Here is a 21,793-nt window from a genome sequence, read left to right on the forward strand (position 1 = left end):
AAATAGTTAAATAAAACTGAATACGTACTCTGCATTTGAAGCATACTAAACTCAAGGCATTCACAGATTTATATATTTATATGTAAATCATATTCAAACTCGATAAATCTCCCATAAAAGCACTGAAATTAAAACTTGCATAAAAACACTGTAATCAAACTTGCATAAAAGCAATGTACTCAAACCTTGCATAAAAGCACTGCAATCAATTAAAACTACCACTCGGATGTACCCCTGTAATTCCGTCAATTCCCCTGGCAGGTCTCTGCGATACAAAGTCTATCCGAGCCGCAAACTGGCAGGATTCAGGGGACTATAGTCAGCCTGATCCGCTAGCAGGTCTCGGTGACACAAAGTCAACCCGAGCCGCAAACTGGCAGGATTCAGGGGACCGTAGTCAGCTTGATCCGCAATCCGGGCAGACTTCGGCGACACCAAGTCAAACCGAGCTGCAAATCCTGGCAGACCTCGGCGACACCAAGTTAAACTGAGCTGCAAATCCTGGCCATCGCTGAAGAAAAGACAGCCATTGTCTAGCCATGATTCTAGACGTCATGACCATGATTTTGGGAAGTCATTGCCCAGGTATCACTACATCATAGCTGATTACTCTTCATTGATTTGCTATTATTTACGTACTACTTATGGACCTTTATTTTAGCCTATCGTAAATTACTTACTGTAAATATCCTTGTATTTGTCAACCACATGTAACTATATAAAGCAATATCAATACACAGAACCCTCATCGGGTCATTCTCATATTTCTTGCCTATTACCTGTTACTTCTCTCTCTTACCTCAAACCTCTTTCTCTACATGGTATCAGAGCCTAGCAATAGCTAGTGCTCAAATCGATCCTAAGCTATGACCAACCTTGAAGACACTACTTTATCTTCTTCTGTTAACTCTCATCACAACAAATCATGTAAGAACCCAAAATAAAATATCTAAAAAGAAAGAAAATATCTAAAAAGTAAGGAAAATATCTTTTAGCGAAAAGACAATTTTGCCCTTGTATTATTTAATAGGGGAAATTTTGACTTTTTGATTGAGAAAGAATTTGGGAATTCCGCTTGCACCATTGCGTAGAGCACCGGCGAAAGGAGTCCGTAGACACGGAGTGGGGCCGAATCGGAGTTGTAACGAAAAAGTTATGGTCAAAAGAGTCTCAGTGGCATAACCGTAAATATTTCGAAGTTGAATCTATATAAACCCAGACTCTGCGCGAAACGGGCCGCCGACTTCCAGAGGGTGCTGGCGCCGCCTCCAAGCTCCAATGGCCACGGGACCGGTGGCGTTGGAACCGCCATCGAGTCCCCTACCTTCTCCAACCGACCTCAACCCCGGGGCCGCCCTGAGCTGGCCGGAAAATCGTGTTTTCCGACGGAGGTTCGTCCGAAGCTACCCAAACTTCCAGCTCGAAATTCTCCTTCGTTTCTCCACCAAATCGATCGAGTAAGGTATGGTTTCTCAGCTATTTTTCGTGCTCTAGCTGATGGGTGTATGGGGTTCGATCGATTTTAGCTCTAAGGGGTTCGATTTTGAACTTGAAAATTCGGCCGAACTTCGGCCCTTCGAAACTACTGTATCCGGTCACTTTTTGGGGGTGGTCCAAGAACAAAAGTGACTCCAAATGGGGTGTTTTACCTAGGGTAGGAGTTTGGAGTCTTGGTTCCGAGATTTTTCGGCCACCCGAAATCGCTTTGGACACCCGATCTGTCCCGCGCGTGTGGCGGCGCGTGGCCCAGGGTGGTGGCACGGCTCTGGCCAGTTTTGAGGTCCTCGTGTCGTCACGAGCGCGTGGGATTTCGCGGATCTCGATTCGGAGTCCGTTTGAGCCCCGAACGGATTTTCCATATCGCGCGATCCGTGGGTGCAGTGTCGTGTAATCGTTGGATCGCGCTGAATTTTGGATATGTCGGCCTACGTGATTTCAGGATCGCGTAGGATTCGACGGATCGAGAATCGGAGTCCCGGATACTCCGGAATCGCGAACCCTGGGGCTAGGGTTAGGGTTTTAAGCGATAACGCGATTTTGGTCAATCCGACCGTCCGATTCGGACCAAATTCGCAGAACATGGTTCCCGTTCTATGAGAAACCTTCAGGGAAGTCCAGATTGGCCATCGGAGACCGTGGACCCCACGGGTCCCAGGTCGGCCGATCTGATAGTTATCGCTTAGCTGAGTATCGGACCTCCCAAAAATGGTCCAACTATCCGAAAAGGCTAGTGTGGGCATATGAGTATTTTGAATCGAAAAGTACGTATTTTAGGAGCCGGGGGCAGGGTGTTTAATTGGAATTCGTTTTATTCAGCAGTTTATTAATTTAATCTTTATGGATAATCAGGCACCAGGAACCCGACAGAATTGCAAAGGAGACCTTCAAAGGGTCGCAGTAGCTTGGACCATCTGTGAGTGGACTTTCTTTCATAAATCAGATTTCATGAATGATTTGATGTGCTTTTATGTAAATAAGTTTTATAAATGAGTTTATATTGATTTTATATAAATAAGTTTTTAGAGATGAATTTATTTGAATAAGTTTCTTTATTTGATATTAAGTAAGTTTTATTACGGTTCGGAACATGATCAGTACAGTAACAGTTCTATAAATCTGTGCTGCTTATTTACCAGTTATAGAAACAGAGTTTGAGGTTGAAATCAGATGAGACAGCAGCACAATTTGTGATTTCAGTTGTTATTCAGATTTTTCTAAAGGCTTTTATTTTAAACCCACCTCGTACCCATTTTCTTTATGGTGATTACCCAGAGTCGGACCGATGTCTACGGACATCCAGTCTGATTATAGTTCAGTCAGTGCACTTGACTTTGCCTCACGAGTTTCGGGGACGCTCGGACCGTGAGTGCCAGGATTTGCGGCTCGGCAGACTTGGTGTCCCGAGACCTGCCAGGATTGCGGCTCGGCTGACTTTATGTCCCCGAGACCTGCCAGGATTGCGGATCAGGCTGACTACGGTCCCCTGCATCCTGCCAGAGCGACTCGAGCTGACTTGGTGTCATCGAGGAATCTGCCGGCGGGACAGGCTGATCATAGTCCCCTGATTTCGCCAGTTTGCGGCTCGGGTAGCCTGTGTGACGCCCGAGACCTGCCAGGGAATTGACGGAAGTGACAGGGGTACAAACTGGTGGTATTTTCAAAGGATTTTGAGTTTCTTTTATTAAATTATGATTTTCAGTTATTTTAAATCAGTTTTTCTGATTTTTCAGGCATAGATACCTTTATATTTGTTCAGTTATGCAAGGTTTGAGTACAGAGTTTTTATACACGTTTGATTTCAGCACTTTTATGAAAGCTTTGATTTCAGTGGTTTTGTATGAAACTTTCGAACTTGAATATGACTGATATAGAATGCCTTGAGTTGAATATGCTTGGTGTAGAAAGTACGTATTCAATTTTATTTAGCTAAATTTTCTTTTTACAATGGGGGATATTATGTTATGAAAATTGTTTTGAAGAACATTATTTTTGTCCACTCACATTTCCAACCTGTTTTTCGCCCCCAGGCCATAGAAGTACGCGGGATCCACCACCGGGCCATTCTTAGCTTCCATGTCTCAAACCAGGTATGGTATTGTAGAAATCCTCACAACCTTGAGGGACTCAGAGAACGCTCCGATATCCAAATGGAAATGTAGTGATTAGAGTTGAAATTGGTTGATTGACTATTCTGGCAGTTGGTGAAGAATTATTAGCTTGTTTAACAGGTGGAAAACTTTGGGATTAGTCAAAGTACAGGGGAGACTCTGCCGAATTTTCGGCAGAAGTCTAAAGAAATTTTAAAGCGATATTGAAATAAGAAGGGTAAAAAGGTCATTTGTGCCCGACATTCGCCAGGTGTCGGACACGCACAGGACTCGGCTCGAATTCCAAAGTGGAAATTGGGTCGGGTCCTGTCAAATCAACCACAAATACAACCTTGCCTGGCAGCATGCCTCCAATCCTAACTTCATTCAACATCTCTCATATTTTCACCACACCAATGGACAAAAATAATGACCTTTCTTGGAGATCCCAGTTTATTGATGTCCTAGAACTTCATGATCTAGAAGATGTCATCACGTATGATACTCATCCTCCGAAGAAGCACGTTGATGGAACACCAAATCCAGCCTACTCAAAGGACAAGCTGGTCCTGAGTTGGATTAAAGCAACTGCATCCTCAACTATCAAAACTCTTCTCATCCCATGCACAACGGCTCATGAAGCCTGGGATCCACTTGAGCGAAGGCTTTCTCCGTTATCCAAGACTTATCTTCATACCTTGTGGGATCAAATCTGCACTCTCAAAAGAGACTTAGACAAACCCGTTGCAGACTATCTGATGCACACTAAATCACTCTTTGACTCCCTCACAATAGGCGGTATAGCAATGTCAAATGAAGAATTCATTGAGTACATCTTGGATGGAATCAGACATGAATATAAAGAGTTCATTACATCACTTCATCTCAGGCCCAAACTTACCTTTGATGAATTTTTGATCTAGTTGTACAAGAAGAACAACTATTAAAATGGATGAACTTCATGTCTCTCTCAACCAGTGTCGCTCTATGAACCGATCGCTTTTCAACCGATGACAATCACAATCAATGTCCTAGATCACAAGGGCAAAAGAGTTCAGGAAGGGGGCATGGGCGAGGCTGGAATTGAAACTGAGATAGCAGCGGCTGGAATCATAGTCGTGACAATCAGAACCGAGGCTGGCATTCCAGCAATGACCATGGCAGCCTAGAAGGAGCACACCATTTCGTGGCACTTCCCAACGATCCATGGGTTGGAACCCAAATTATGAAAGCAGACAAAATTTTGGACAAAATAGCCAGGCCAGCTACACTCATAGCCGACCTAGTTTCAGTCATTATAATGAGCAACCGCAATTCATCACACGTGGTCCATTATCTGATGCCAAACCACCTCTATTGTCGACATCCATACCTGGCTTTGATGTTATTTGTCAGTTTTGTAATAAACAGGGACATGTCTCGCGAGATTGTCTTGAACGTGGAAATTATGTATATACAGTAGAAGCCATAAAATCCAAGCCTGATGATAATACAAGTTGGTGTCTGGATTCAGGGGCTACTCACCACATGATCGTAAATCTCTTTGCTCTTCCGTATGCTTAGCCTTATACAAGTACATACACGATTATTGTTGGTAATGGAAATCATTTGGCTATCGGTAATGGAAATCATTTGGCTATCGGTAATGGAAATCATTTGGCTATCACACATATTGGTAATGGTAATACTCAATGAAGTATTATGTGTTCCTGCTATAAGGAAAAATCTTATTAGCATTCGTCGATTTTGTCGGGATAATGATTGCTTCTTTGAAATGAATGCTAATGTCAAGGACAACAAGACGGGGAAGGTAATCCTCACTAGCAATAGTTCTGGTGGATTATATCATCTCAATGCAGCGCCAAATGTTACCAACAAAATCATGTTCTATGGGGAAAGGACGACACAATACGTGTGGCATGCTCGCCTTGGACATCCCTCTCACCCAATTTTTCAAACTCTTTTGAATAAATATCATTTACCTCTTAATGGTACTGTTGCTAATAGTAAAGTTTGTTATGTTTGCCCTATGGGAAAGTCTTGTAAACTTCCTTTTCAATACAGAACTTCACATGCCTTGCATCCATTTGATTTGTTACATCTTGGCTTGTGAGGGCCAGCACCAATTGCCTTAAAATTTTGGTTATCGATATTACTTATCCATTGTCGATGATCACACTCAATTCGTATGGTTCTATCCACTTGTGAAGAAATTTGATTGCTTTGCCAAGTTTGTCACATTTAAATGAATTATTGAAAATCAGTTCAACTACAAGATAAAGGGATTACAAATAGACGGTGGTGGAGAATTCACAAGTCGGGTATCATGAATTTTTAAGTGATCATGGGATAACTAATCAAATTTCATGCCCCTACACACCCCAACAAAACGGTGTTGTAGAAAGAAAGCATAAGCATATTGTTGAAATGGGGTTATGCTTGTTGACTCGGTCCTCTCTTCCACAAAGTTTTTGGTTAGAAGCTTTCTCTACGGCAGCTTTTCACATCAATAGATTGCCTTCCTTTACACTTGGACACATGTCACCCTATGAAAAGCTTCTTCAACGTCCGCCTGATTATTTATTTCTTAAAAGTTTTAGGTGTGTATGTTTCCTCATATGGTTCCTTACAATACTAACAAATTATCATTTAAATCAATTAAATGTATATTTATTGGATATGATGATCACTACAAAGGTTATCGTTGTTTTGATTTGATTTCAGGTCGAGTCTATATTTCTCGCCATGTGACCTTTGATGAGACCAATTTTTCGTACCAGGACTAGCATAATCCATGGCCCAACTCCATTGAATCTACCACATTTAATCAATTTCCAGCATTACATGCACCAAGCCTATTGTCAGCACAAACTGAGCCAATTTAACACCACATGCTGATGAGCCCAAGGCTACTGCCAACCACTGAGGTGTTGAGCTCAATCCATCTTACACACCTAGTTATGTGGATGAGTCCAGATATACTTTTACACCTAATGGACCTACTCACATTCAGCCCACTGTTTCAGACCAGTCCACTCGCTCACCACTTCACCAGATACCTATGCAATCTCTTGATGCCTATCCCACACCAAACAATACAGACAGCCCATCACCACTACCTAATCGATACAAAAGTGTTAATAAACTTATCTATGGATCCACTAACCACCTATTACCTCATGCCCTCACTGCAAACATTGCTTCCACACACACCTTTGAACCAACGAATTATACCCAAGCAGCCAAATACCCACAATGGCAATATGTGTTGCAAGATGAGTATGATGCTCTTATTCGCAACCACACTTGGTCTCTTATTCCTGCTACACAATCCATGAATCTTGTGGGTTGTAAGCGGGTGTTCAAAATTAAATGGAAAGCTGATGTTTCCATAGAACGACATAAGGCCCGACTTGTTGCTAAGGAATTCAATGAAAAAGAAGGATTGGATTATGACGAAACCTTCAGTCCAGTAGTGAAGCCAACAACCATTTGCACAATTTTATCTTTGGCTTTGTCACATAATTGGCCTCTCCAACAATTGGATGTTCGGAATGCCTTCTTGAATGGTTTTTTACTGGAGGAAGTATACATGAAGCAACCACCTGGGTTTGCAAATCCTCTTCGCCCAAATCATGTTTGCAAACTTCATAAGGAGCTATATGGTCTCAAACAAGCTCCCCTTGCCCGGTTCCAACGACTCACCTCTTATTTAATTAGGCAGAAGTTCTTTCATAGGCATTCTGATGCTTCTTTATTTATCAAACACGCTCACCATCACTATGTTTATGTTTTAGTTTATGTTGATAATATTATTGTGACAGGATCTAACGCTCAGAGTGTTGTTTCTTTCATTGACAGCTTGTGCTTTGAGTTTGACAGTCGACGAATGGGCAATTTGAGTTTTTTTCTTGGCATGGAGATTCAACGCATATCTGAGAATATTTACTTGTCTCAAACTTGATATGCAGTTGACCTTTTAAGAAAATGCAACATGGAGTCATGTAAGCCCAGTCCCACTCCTTTAGCTTTCGCCACTCATCTTTCATCTTCAGACGGTGACCCACTTCCAAATGCCACAATTTATCGAAGTATGGTTGGTGGTCTTCAGTACCTTACCTTATCTCGGCCGAATATCGCATTTGCAGTCAACCAAGTGTGCCAATTTATGCATAATCCCCGCACCAGTCATCTTCAAGCCATAAAATGTATTTATAGCTACATTAAAGGTACTATTGAGCATGGTCTTATAAGTCTAGTGATTATCTTCGTCGTGGATATTTTGACGCTGACTGGGCCGGGTCAGTTGATCATCGTCGATCTATGACTAGAGCGTGTATTTTTCTTGGTCTCAATGTTCTCACATGGACCGCCAAGAAAGAATCCACTATCTCCCATTCTAGTATTGAAGCTGAATATAGGGCCCTTGCCACCACAATTGCTGAACATCGTTGGTTTTGTTACTTATTTCATGAACTTAGGATTCCACTTCGCTCTTCTCCGTGTCTCTTTGTTGACAACATTTCTGCTCTTCACATGACAACCAATCTCATTTTTCATGCTCGGACTCGCCATATTGAGCTTGATTATCACTTTGTACGGGAACTACTAGCTCGTGGTGTTCTACACACTCACTATATTTCCTCTTATAATCAGTTGGCTGATATCTTTATCAAGAATCTCTCCAGGGAACGGTTTCATTCTCTTCCTTCCAAGCTCAATATCTACTTCATGCCATTTTGCTTGAGGGGGGATGAATAGAACACTAAAGGATAGCCATTGTCTAGTCATGATTCTAGACATCATGACCATGATTCTGGGAAGTCAATTGCCCAGTTATCATGACATCATAGCTAATTACTCCCCATTGATTTGCTATTATTTACATACCACTTATGGATCTTTATTATAGCCTACCATAAATTACTTACTGTAAATATCCTTGTATTTGTCAACCGCATGTAACTATATAATGCAATATCAATACATAGAACCATAATCAGGTCATTCTCATCTTTCTTGCCTATTACCTGTTACTTCTCTCTCTCTCTCTCTCTCTCTCTCTCTCTCTCTCTCTCTCTCACCTCAAACCTCTTTCTCTACAACCGTCACGTCAACATTGTTGGTGGACGAGCTATTATTATTATTCTTACTTGTACTTGGAAAATAATTACTATCAATATTAATAATGTTGCTCAAATCATCCTCAAACATATTTTCAATAATTATTGCTTATGACAGGACCCGACCCAATTTCCACTTTGGAATTCGAGTCAAGTCCTGTGCGTGTCCGACACCTGGCGAATGTCGGGCACAAAAGACCTTTTTACCCTTCTCGTCTCAAATTCTTTTCAGATTTTCCTTAGACTTCTGCCGAAATTTCGGCAGAGTCTCCCCTGTATTTTGACCAATCCCAAAATTTTTCACCTGTTAAACAATTAATAAAATTCACACCAACCGCCAGAATATCTCAAATAACCAATCTCAACTCTAGTTTCTCAGTTTCAACTAGATATCAGAGCATTTTCTAAATTTTTCAGGGTTCCAAGGATTTTCTACGAAGCTCTACCTTACGTGGTGTCGCGGAAGCTTTGAATGGCCCCGGTGGTGGATCCCGCGCACTCCTACGGCCTGGGGGCGAAAAACAGGTTGAAAATGTGAGTGGACAAAAATAAGGTTCTGAGAAACAACTTTATAACCATAATAACCCCCATTATAAAAATTGTTAAATAAAACTAAATACGTACTCTCCATTTAAAGCATACTAAACTCAAGGCATTCTATGTAAATCATATTCAAGCTCGATAAATTTCGCTCAAAAGCACTGAAATCAAAGCTTGTATAAAACACTGAAATCAAACTTGTATAAAAGCACTGTACTCAAACCTTGCATAACTGAACAAAACTATATAAATGTATCAATGCCTGAAAAATCAGAGAAGCTGATATAAAATAACTGGAAATCATAATTAAATAAAGAAAACTCAAAATCCTTTGAAAATACCACCTATTTGTACCCCTGTCATATCCGTCAATTCCCCTGGCAGGTCTCGGGTGCCACGCAGTCTACCCGAGCCGCAAACTGGCGAAATCAGGGGACTATGATCAGCCTGTCCCGCCGGCAGATTCCTCGATGACACCAAGTCAGCTCGAGTCGCTCTGGCAGGATGCAGGGGACCGTAGTCAGCCTGATCCGCAATCCTGGCAGGTCTCGGGGACACAAAGTCAGCCGAGCCGCAATCCTGGCAGGTCTCGGGACACCAAGTCTGCCGAGCCGCAAATCCTGGCACTCACGGTCCGAGCGTCCCCGTAACTCGTGAGGCAAAGTCAAGTGCACTGACATAAACTGAAATCGGACTGGATGTCCGTAGACATCGGTCCAACTGTGGGTAATCACCAAAGAAAATGGGTACGAGGTGGTTTTAAAATAAATTCCTTTAGAAAAATCTGATTAATAACTGAAATCTCAAATTGTGCTGCTATTTCATCTGCCATAAGCCTCAAACTCTGTTTTCTATAACTCTTTAGCATGTGTAAGTAAGCAGCCCAAAACTATGGAACTATTTCTGTACTAATCATGCTCGTAAACATGATAAAACTTATTCAGATAAACTCATTTATAAAACTTATTTATATAAAATCATAAAATCATTAATTAAACTCAGTTTATAAATCATTTATATAACTCATTTAGATAAAATCATTTATGAAAGAAAGTCCACTCACAGATGGTCCGAGCTAAGTTGACCTTTCGAAGGTCCCGGCTGCGGGTCGGCCGGACCTCTGGTGCCTTACTCCATCGATTTGGTGGAGAATTGAAGGAGAAAATCGAGCTGGAAGTTCGAATGGATTTGGACGAACATCCGTCGGAAAACATGGTTTTCCGATCAGCTCCGGGTGGCCCAAGGGTGGAGGTCAGTCAGGTTTTGACGGCGAGAGGGAGGCGGACCCGATGGTACCCACGGCGGAGATCGAGACGCCGTGTGGCGGCGGCTGGACGAGCTGGAAGGGAGGAGAGCCGCGGGAGGGTTTCGCGCGGGGAGAGAGAAGGAGAAGAGAGAAAGTGACGGGGAAGAGGAGAGAGAAAGGGATAAAAATCTGACTTTTTTTCAAATTACCGTTTTGCCCTTCGCGGTTTTTAGACCATATCTTCTTCGTTACGGCTCCGATTCGGGTCTACTCCATGTCTACGAACTCGTTTCGCCGCGCTCTACGCAATGGCATACGTGGAATTCCCAAATTCTTTCTCGATTAAAAAGTCAAATTTTCCCCCATTAAAATATGCGAGGGCAAACTTGTCTTTTTGCTAAAAGATATTTTCCTTACTTTTTAGATATTTTCTTTCTTTTTAGATATTTTGTTTTGGGTTATTACAGCTTATGTCAGGATTTGGATCAATTACTATAGACATGTAATTACTAGCAACATGATCCTGCTCCAAAGACTTCAACAAGTCTGGCATTCAATCCTCAATTTCAACAAAAATATCATCATCGATATAACCCTCGTCCTTTTTCTCACTCGACTTGGATTTCCTCTTCTTTTTTATTAAAGACTTCAGTGGATACGACGTCTACTTCGTCGAATTTTTGGACCGTTCCTCGCTTTCTCTTTGTTCTTCTGACTTCTTCATCATTTTGAGAGATTTCTTTTATTTATAATAAAACAATGTAGGACACACAACTAGCACAAAAACCCTAGCTAGTCTCAGAAGATCCTCGAAAAGCTTTGCAAAGAACACACAGTTGGTCCAGGCAGGGCAGTAATATATGTGGAAAGTCTTTCTTAATGAGACCTGGATTTAACGGTGTTTTTTTTTAAAAAATTTAAACAAAAGATGATATCGGTGTTATTACAGAAAAAAAACCCCCCCTTACAATTGGATCAATACATACTTGTGTCTGTGAGTAGATCAATTGTTTATTTGATCATGCTAAGAAACATACTAGTTGAGTTGTACTTCAAAGCCCACGAAGCAGTGTAAAGGTCCTAAGTCTTTAATGGCTAATTGGGAATTGAGTTGGGAACTAGATGTTGACAAGATGTGGAGGAGTTGTTAATGTTAACAAGGTCCTCAATGTAGATATATATAATATGGAATGTAACAGAGGTATCAATCTTAATAAATATAAATTTATAAGATGTAGAGGTGGAAAACCGAAATATAGGAGAGCATTTTGTTATTCCTCATACTAGGCACAATGAGCTTTGTTGAGGCTAATGATATAATTGGTAGACGTAGCAGTGCTTTTGAGAATCTGTGAAGATGAGTCATGACATTGTTTCTTGAAGATGACCATGGAGAAATGCATTTGAGATATCTAGTTGGGAAATTGCTCCAATTGTTATGAATTGCGAGAGACAGAAGGATTTCAAATGGGTGATGGGCTTTGCCACTAGACTAAAGGTTTCACTGTAATCAATGGTTTCCAGTTGATTGAATCATTTTTCCACAAGCCGAGCCTTCTAGCATTCAATTATGCCACCAACATGATGTTTGATAAGGAAGACCCATTTACATCTAATTAATTTTTGTGTTGGATGAGGAGGTACCAATGTACAAGTCTTAGTTTTATGAAGGGTGGCGCTTTCCACATTCATGACATATATCTAGTGTGGATCTTTCAAAGCCTGTGTATAGATGGATGGTATTGAATGGGGCTGAGAAGATGCTATTAGGCTTTACAATGCTAGACTGTGTTGGTATGTGTGGGAGGTGGTGGTGATGATGAGGATTATTTAGATGCTGGAGGTCGTGGAATTGTGGTTGAAGTATTAGATGTATACGATGGTGTTGGTATGGGGGAGTGAGGAATATTGATTGGCGGTGTTGGAGAGTTAGGGTGTATGATCGGAGTTGTGGGTGGTGGTAATGATAGAAAGGTGTGGGTGGGTAAGTATGGTGATGAGGATGGTGAAGAAGGAGATGGGACTAGAGTTTTAAATGGTAAGTTAGATTCATCGAACACCACTTGTCGGGAGAGAGAGAGAGAGAGATATATATATATATATATACACGGCCTGAAGAAGGATAAAGGCATCCATAGCCTTTTTGGTTGATGCCATAACCAATAAATAAATGCATAATTTGCTTATGAACTCAACCTTGTGGCTAGAGTAAGGATGGAGACATCGAAAATAGGCACACCCATATGCTTTGAGGAAGGTGTAACCAGGTATACAATGAAACAACTTATGTAAAGGACTGATGTTATGCAAGGAAGAGGAAGGTAAACGATTTATTAGATATAGACATGTTTGAGAAACTTCTATCCAATATTTGATAGACAATGAAGATTACACAATGATGTGGGAGTGTTTCGTTCAGATATGCTATTTTGTTTAGAGCAAGTCCAACGGGCCAGCCGAGCCCGAGGCGAGGGGGGAAAAAAAATTTCGTTCCAGCGGCTAGCCCAAGCCCGGGGGGCTTGTGGGACCCACCAACTTGGGCCAGCCTGAAGGCTAGTTCAGTCCGAGCTTCAGCTCGAGGGCGCTGACATCAGCGCTTGTGTCACGCTGACGTCAGCGAGCGCGTTCAAATTTTTTTTACCGTTGGCACGTGCATTGCACGCGCCAACGGTAAAAAAAATTTGAACCAGCGCTCGCTGATGTCAGCTCGACGCCAACTCCAAAGGGAAGTTGCCACGTGTTGCGCTCCCAGCCCTCCAATCAGCATATCCGAATCCAATCCTACGGCTGAACATTTTTTGGGCAATAAAAATATGGAAAAAAAAAAAAAAAAGCGGAAATTTTTTTTTAAAATTCAGATTTTTTTTTTTCTTTCTATAAATACCTATCAATACCCTTCACTTTCAACACCAATCCTCATACATTTCATTATACTTCTACTATTATTCACTCTTTACTCAACATTTTCCTCTTTTTCATCTTGTATTTTGATTTCATATTTTTATGGCTTCTTCTATCGAAAACGGAGGGGCTTGGAGCACCATGGAAGATGTTTCCTTGTGTGAGGCTTGGCTCCAAATTTGTCATTGTCCCGTGTCCGGCAATGAGATGAAATTTTTTCATATGTGGAAAAAAATTCATGCCGAATTTTGTGAAAAAATTCCGGGGTCTACTCATACGGAGATGGCATTATCTAGTAGGTGGAAAATTCTCAATAAAGAGTTGGGAAAATGGAGAGATGCCCTAGCAAAAGCGATGGACAACTATAGAAGCGGGGAAAATCGTACTAACGAGGTAAGTATTTTATAATTTTTGTTTTATTAAGTTTAATCTCCTAATATATATATATTTTGTTAATATTGCTTGCATTTTCAATATTTTGTTAATATTTCTTGCATTTTAAATATTTTGTTCATATTTCTTGCAATATCAATATTTTGTTAATATTTCTTGCATTTTAAATATTTTGTTCATATTTCTTGCATTATCAATATTTTGTTAATATTTCTTGCATTTTAAATATTTTGTTAATATTTCTTGCATTTTCAATATTTTGTTAATATTTCTTGCATTTTCAATATGTTGTTAATATTTCTTGCATTTCCACTTGTTTCTTAATTTTCTTGCACTTCTAATTTATTTGTAAGGTTAATTGCATTTCCATTATTATTTTTTTTTGTTACTTGCATATCCAATATATTTTAAATATTTATTGCATTTCCATTTTTTTTGTTAAATAGATGATTCAAGCACAAATGTGGTTCGGTGCAACCGGGGGTGGAAAAAAAAGTTTCAACCATCATGAATGTTGGGAGGTGGTGAAATATTGCAAACGCTTCATAATTATTCCGACGGGTCCGGAGGTTGTGTTAAACGAGACGCCACTCCGTGATTCAATGACATTGGATTCACCTCTCGATTCTCCTATGAGTCAAGACTCACCCATCGAAAAGGAGCCGAGGCCCATTGGCCGAAAGGCCTCGAAGGCAAAGAAAGCGGGTAATTCAAGCAATAATAATTCAAAATTTTTGGAGGAAATTGCAAGGCAAAACGGCATAAGAATTGAAATGGAGCAAAAACGCCAAGATAACGAGTTGGCCCTTCAAGCTGAGTATGCACGAGAAAGGGAGTATTTGAGCAAAAAAGATATGGACAAGACGGATCGGGAAACCATGGCGATGGATACAAGTCATATGTCCCCTGAAACAAAACAATTTTGGAAGCTAGAACGAAGGGATGTTATGAGAAGAAGACTTTTTCGGGATGATGGGCCTAGCAACACGGATTGGTTAAATGATGGAAACCATTAAATTAGTTAGCATACCTTTTATGTATTTGTATTTTTCATGTTTTCTATTAAAGTTGTTGTAATTCATGTATTTTATTTTAGTAGTAGTAATTCGTAATGACTTGTATTACATTTCGTTATTTAATAAACAAAGCATTCAATAAATTACCTTTTTATTCAACATATTCCATACTTCAAACAAAACAAAATAAAAATAAAAAAAACTACAAACAAGGCACAATAATAATAACAAACCACAACCAAACCATAATAAATAAAAATACAACACAACCTAACCATAACTAAATAAAACATAACCAAAGCATCTATGCTCCATCATTCATCTTCATTGCCTTTCACCGCCCATAGATGCTCCATCAAGTGAACTTGACGCATTTCATGAATATCCGAAGATTGCATCTCTGTATATCGATCTATCATTCGGGTCATCAAATGACCATCCCTCACCAACGGTTCCGGCTCAAACGGTTCTCCACTTGGCCCCATGGGCCTTTCATAAATCCGTGTCAAGGCCGTGTTCATTGGATCCGGTTCGTAGACCTCTAAAGCATCATAATCATACTCATCCTCCACAATCATATTATGGAGGATGATGCAAGTCATCATAATGCTTCGGAGGATCTCCTCATCAAACATACGGGCCGCACCTCGAATAATCAACCACCGAGCTTGAAGGATGCCAAAACACCTTTCGACATCTTTCATGTATCCCTCTTGATAGGTAGCAAATAATTTTTGCTTATGGGATCGGGGATTTGTAGAAGTTACGATCAAAACATCGACAATGGCAAAACCGTAAATATTTCAAAGTTGATTTTTAAAAACCAGATTTCTCTCTCTCTCTCTCTCTCTCTCTCTCTCTCTCTCTCTCTCTCTCTCTCCTGCGAACAGACCTTCTCCCCCAATTTTTTTCTTCTCTCACGATAGCACCTTCACACCTCCACCATCGCCACCACACACCTCCAAACTGAGCGGCACCGGTTCCGTTGGAACCACCACACTTCCTTCTTTCCGTTCCAACCCACCGCCACCTCGATCCGCCGCTGCTGTCGCCGGAAACAGCCACGAAATGAAGCTGTTTTGACAGTTTTTCAACAAACTTTCGGCCTCTCGTTCTCTCTCATTTCTCCACCAAATTTGACGAGTAAGGTATGGTTTTCTACCTATTTTCCATGCTCTAGCTGATGGTTGGGTAGGATTTCGTTAATTTTGAGCGTAGGTTAACTGAATTTCAACTTAGGTTTCGGCCGGTTTTGGGTTTCCGATTCCGGCCACTTCCGGCCAGTTTTTGGGGTAGGCCCAAGAACAAAAGTGACTCCAAATAGGGTGTTGTACCTAGGATAGGAGTCTTGAGCCGAGGTGTTGAGTTTTTCCGACGAAGGGTTATCGCTTTGGACACCCACGCGCTGCCAGCGCGTGTGGCGGCGCATGGGCACTGTAGCAAATGTGTATTTTTGTCCCAATGCGATCTCCTGGTTGTCACGAGTGCGTAGGATTTTACGGATCTCAATTCGGACATCGTATGACTATCGAACGGATTTTCGCATTTTGTGCGTTATCCGGGTTCGATAGGTTCGGACCGTTGGATCGACTCCATTCCAATATATGTTACTCTAGACTTTCCTAGGAACGAGTAGGATTTCACGGATCATGAATCGGAGCCCCGGATGTTCCGATTCAATAATTTAAAGTTTGAAGATTTTTCGATAACCGTTCGATCGTGAGCAATCTAACCGTCCTTTTTGGACCAAACTTACGGGACTTGTGTCTTAAACCTTGTGGAACTCTTAGGAACTTCCAGATTGTTCCGTTCCTCGTACACTCGCTAGAAACCCGGGAAATTAGGATTTTAATTCAAGTTCTCGTTCGAAACCCTTTATATTAATCCCGTATTTGTATTCTGAAATAGGTACTCCGACCACGCATACGCAGCAGGCAGGACCCTCTCAGGGTCAGGCAGTGTGGGACTACTTGTGAGTGGACTTTGTTTTCAACTTATAAGCATGGTTTTATAATGAGAATTTTATGCATATGATTTAAATAGTCATTGAAATGCATGTTATATTTAATAGTTAAATTCTTTATTTTCATAAAGTATTGGTAATATATTTGGGTTTTGACATATTTGAGTATCTTGAGTATGTATATGGATTTTGAGAATTTATATATATGTTTGGCTATGTGTGGGGTACTTGGGTTGTTGAGATGAGATTTTGGAAAGTGATGAGTATAGAATGTCAGTTTGGAGTGCTATAAGCACTACCCTATGTACCTCCCCAGATTTGGAACTTGGATACGAAAACTTGAGATACTTGGAAATGTCGGAACCCGGGGCATCCTTGACGGGATGTTGCTGTAGACCCTTGATTGGGTAGTCTGCGCGCGTAGGACTGGTCACAGACGTACAAGTTTTGAGGGTATCGACTGTACGTGCTGGCTGAGAGTTAGTCCCCCGGTTAGACGGCTCGTTCCCTAGTTACATGGTGAATTGAGGACTCTTCATGGGGACTCTGCCATGGTGACTAGTCAAACAATCCCCCGGTTGGATTGTTTCCCCGGTACAACTAGGTGTTGGTCATATTTATATTATTATTATATATGTATATATATCTCTTATATTATATATATATATATATTTACATATGTATATAACTATTCATTCATTCTTGTTTTTCGGTGAGGATACTTCCTTGCCGGTCATGCCAATGGGTATGCTTTCGAGAGTTTGGTTTGGGACTTATAATATTTAATTGGTGGGTTTGTTTAGTGTTCTGTTTGGATTTCGGACTTGGCATCCGGCATTGGTTTGGTTTTGACTTATATAAATATTTATTTGATTTTGATGATTTGGGATGCATTCGGATTTCTTGCTTGGTTTATTAAACAGTGGGGTTATATTATGTTGGTTTACACTGAACTGAACTTTATTTTTGTCCACTCACATTTTTCTGTTTTGCGCCCCCAGCCAGTAGTCGACTGAGCTCCGCAGCTGAGCCGGATCGTGTGCTCACGAGCCTTGAGCCATCGTAGGATTCCTTCATCTTGTTTTCCTTGAACTTCGTTTTTGTTGTATTTAAATTCCTTAGATATGCTCTGTTATCGCCCTTGCTAGGGTTTGATCTTTGAGGCCGGAGGCCTTTGTTGTAAACTGTTTATTTGCTTTAAAGCATGCTGATGGTTGGGTACCTTAAACTGTGAATTTTGAGCAGGTTGAATTTTTGGGGAAATGTTCAATTTACAGGGGAGACTCTGCCAAAATTTTTGGTAGAAAGTCTCGATTCTTAGTAAGTGGGCCCGGCATCGGGGAGATGTCGGTAACGAGACGGGATTCGCTCCGATTTTTGGGAATTCCGGGGTGGGTCCTGTCACCCAGCACGTTGAGGTCATTTTGGGATCCTGCAATTCTAAAGAAGGCATGTCAAACCCATGTGTCGAAGCCAGCAACGGCTTCAAGGATGATACTTTTTTGGCCTTTTCTGTTTCCCTAATCACCTTGCCAGGCAGTTGGGCAATTCTTCCATTGTCAGTGCATGCAGTCGATGCTACCAATCATTCCTGAAAATCCTCGAGCTTCGGCTTTTTGTAGAAGCCGTTGGAGGTCCCTGGGAGTAGGTCTACGCAGGTAGTCCCTAGTGTACGGAGTTTCAACAGCTTGACAAAATCTTACCAAAGCCTCCAACGTAGTGGACTTCCCCATCCGGGCAATCTCATCCACCTGATCAGCAGATGCTCCATACGCCAACATTCGTATAACAGCTGTAAGCTTTTGCTCCGGAAGAAACCCCAAAACCCCAGTAGCATCACACTTTTGAACAAAGTATGCATCATAATTGCAAATATCATGCATGACTTTATTGAACAAATGAGGTTGCATTCTAAATCGCCTTCGAAAATCAACATCCGAGTACAAAGAAGTTGGGATAAAATAATCTTCCAAAAGATTCTTACCCCGAGAATGCCTATGTCTTTCCACATTCTGGCGGCGGCCGACTTGTGAACCACGGTGGCGACCTTGGTTCTCTTCATCTTGCAAAGCCACTGCTATGAGAACTTGTTCATCGACTTGTCTCTGCAACTCATTGATTTCATCTGCTCTACGGTTTCTCTCATTTGTTTCTCGCTCTTGCCTCTCCAAGCATCTCCTAAAATCTTCCATTGAGAATGAATGAAGTATGAATTCTAAACTTTGAGAAATGAAAATATAGAAAGATGTGGTGTGAGAGGTATGAGCTGAGCCTCTGGTTTTATAGAAAATTTTGGCAAGATAGACATGCCACGTGGCTTGATTTGATTGGATGAAAATCTTATCTGAAATTTGAAATTCATCCGAAATTTGAACCCTAATTTGTATGAAATTTGAATTTTGAAATTCATCCGAAATTTGAACCCAAATTTATATGAAATTTGAATTTTGAAATTCATTCGAAATTTGAACCCAAAAATTTATCTGAAATTTGAATTTTGAAATTCATCCGAAATTTGAATCCAAAAATCTTATCCGAAAATTTTATCCGATTATGAATAGTCTTGACACGTAGGAACCCGGAAATCTTATCTGAAAATATTATCCAAATGAATTATTTTCATTAAAAAATAGGGGGAAAAAATTAAAAAAAATGAATAGTAATTGCCCTTAGCCATGGCAATGGGTGGAAACACAAAATAGTGTGAGGGCATGGTTAAGGGCAAATGGGTGGAGTTGCTCTTAGGTGTGAGGGCATGTGAGCGGTCATGTGAGTTATTGTGTAATGCCATTTGTGGCTAGAAATTGGCGGAAGCAAGTACTAGTGTTGTGATAACGTTTTGCAGGGACCGAGTGCATCACGCATGCCAACAGTAAAAAAATTTGAAATTTCTTCGCTAACACCAACCTGGCGTCAGCTCTGCTTTCCTCCAAAGGATAGAAGCCACATGGGGCTTCTTGGGGTGTTCAATCCATTCTTTCTACTCCAATCCAACGACTGTCAATGTTTATGTAAACAAAAAAAAAATTTGAAAAAATATGGAAAAAAATTACCAACTTTTTTTTGAATTTTTTTCTATAAATACCTACCAATATATTGACTCCCCACACCAAATCTTCATACAAATTCTTCTCATTCCAATATTATTCACTTTCCACGCCAAATTTTCTACTACTAAATTTCATTCGTGTAAAAATACAAATGGCCCCTTCCATCAAAGCTGGAGAGTCGTGGACAACCATGGAAGATGTTTTCTTGTGTGAGTGTTGCATCCAAGTTGGTCATTGCCCGATCACGGGCAATGAGATGAAATTCACTCATACGTGGAGAAAAATTCATGCCGAATTTTGTGATCGGGTTCGACTCATCCAGAAATGGCCTTGGCTAGTAGGTGAAAAATTTTGAATAAAGAGTTAGGGAAATTGAGATATGTGTTAACAAAAGCGAGGGACAACGTTCAAAGCAGCGAAAATCTTGGCAATGAGGTAAATTTTTTGTAATTGTTGTTTTATTAAATTTAATGTCATATTGTTTGATATTTTCTTGCATTTCCAGTTTGCTTTTTTATTATAGATTATGCAAGTGCAAATGTGGTTCGGTGCCATTGGCCAAAGCAAAAAATCTTTCAACAATCACGAATGTTGGGAGGTTGTGTAGAATTGTTCGAGATTCAAAATTATTCCCACATGTCCAACCATTGTGTTAAATGAGACGCCGCTCCACGATTCATTGGCATCGAATTTGCCGTTGGACTCCCCGATAATCAAGGCTCACCAATCCAAAGGAAGTCGAGGCCTATTGAGAGAAAGGTAGCAAAGGCCAAGAAAGGGAGCACTTCGAACAATGATTGTGCAAAAATTTTGGAGCAAATTTCTATCAATGGCACACTGAGAATTGAGAGAGACATGAAAAGAGATGTGGCTGACAAGGCAAGAGATGAACCATTAGCAAGAGAAAGGGAGTATGCACACAAACAAGGTATGGACAAGAAAGATCGGGAAACCATGGTCATGGATAAGAGCCATATGTCCCCTGAAACAAAGTCATTTTGGAAGTAAGAACGAGGGGATGTTATGAGAAGAAGGTTTTTCCGTGACGATGCAAACGAATTAGTTAAATGATGAAAACCATTAAATTGTATTGATAGAGTTGCTATTTCTTAATTAGTTGGCTTGCTTGTCTTTTATTGAATAAAGAAAGCATTCAATAATATAGCTATTTATTTAAAACATTGCATATATCAAAACAAAGCATAATTCAATACAAAACACAAAGAAAGCATCATTCAAAACAAAACACAAACAAAACATAATGCAAAACTAAGCATTAAACTTTACTTCATTGATAGTGATTGTCTCTCGACGCCCATAAGTGCTCCATCAAGTCAACTTGACGTATTTCGTGAACATAAGAAGATTGCATTTCTGTATAACGGTCAATCATACGGTTGTTGTAACTACCGTCCCTAATCAAGGGTTCGTGTTCCAGTGGTTGTCCATTTGCTCTCACGAGCCATTCATCAATTCTTGTCAATGCCGTACTTATAAGATCGGGTTCGAACATCTTTGGTTCATCATAATCATACTTATCCTCCACAATCATGTTATGGGAGATGATGCACGTCATCATAATGCTCCGAAGTACCTCTTTATCAAACATACTGGCAGCACCCCTAATGATTGCCCACTGAGATTGGAGGATACCAAAATACCTTTCCACATCTTTCCTATAACCCTCTTGATAGCAGCAAAGTATTTTTCCTTCTTCGATTGGGGATGCAGAATTGTTTTGACGAATGTCGTCCACCTCGGGTAAATTCCATCTGCTAGGTAGTACCTACCCGAATAGATGGTATTGTTGATTTTATACGTGATCTGAGGGGATTGACTTCTTAACACATTGTTGAACACCGAGGATTGACCGAGCACGTTAAGGTCATTTTGAGATCCCTCAACTCGAAAAAGGCATGCCAAACCCAAGTATTGAATGATGCAACGACTTCCAAAATGATACTTTTTTTGCCC

General features: G+C 40.6%; 1 protein-coding gene across 1 annotated transcript; it reads left to right on the forward strand.

The window, feature by feature from the left end:
• Positions 1 to 4,003: 4,003 nt before the first annotated feature.
• Positions 4,004 to 4,510, forward strand: LOC117621806. Its single transcript, XM_034352352.1, has one exon. It carries the CDS (start codon positions 4,004 to 4,006, stop codon positions 4,508 to 4,510), a length of 507 nt encoding a protein of 168 aa, XP_034208243.1.
• Positions 4,511 to 21,793: the final 17,283 nt, after the last annotated feature.

This window comes from Prunus dulcis, chromosome 3, assembly GCF_902201215.1.
Source record: "Prunus dulcis chromosome 3, ALMONDv2, whole genome shotgun sequence".
Lineage (NCBI taxonomy): Eukaryota > Viridiplantae > Streptophyta > Magnoliopsida > Rosales > Rosaceae > Prunus > Prunus dulcis.

Coding starts and splice junctions, on each gene's coding strand:
- LOC117621806 (XM_034352352.1), top strand. CDS start 4,004: ATGGACAAAAATAATGACCTTTCTTGGAGATCCCAGTTTATTGATGTC.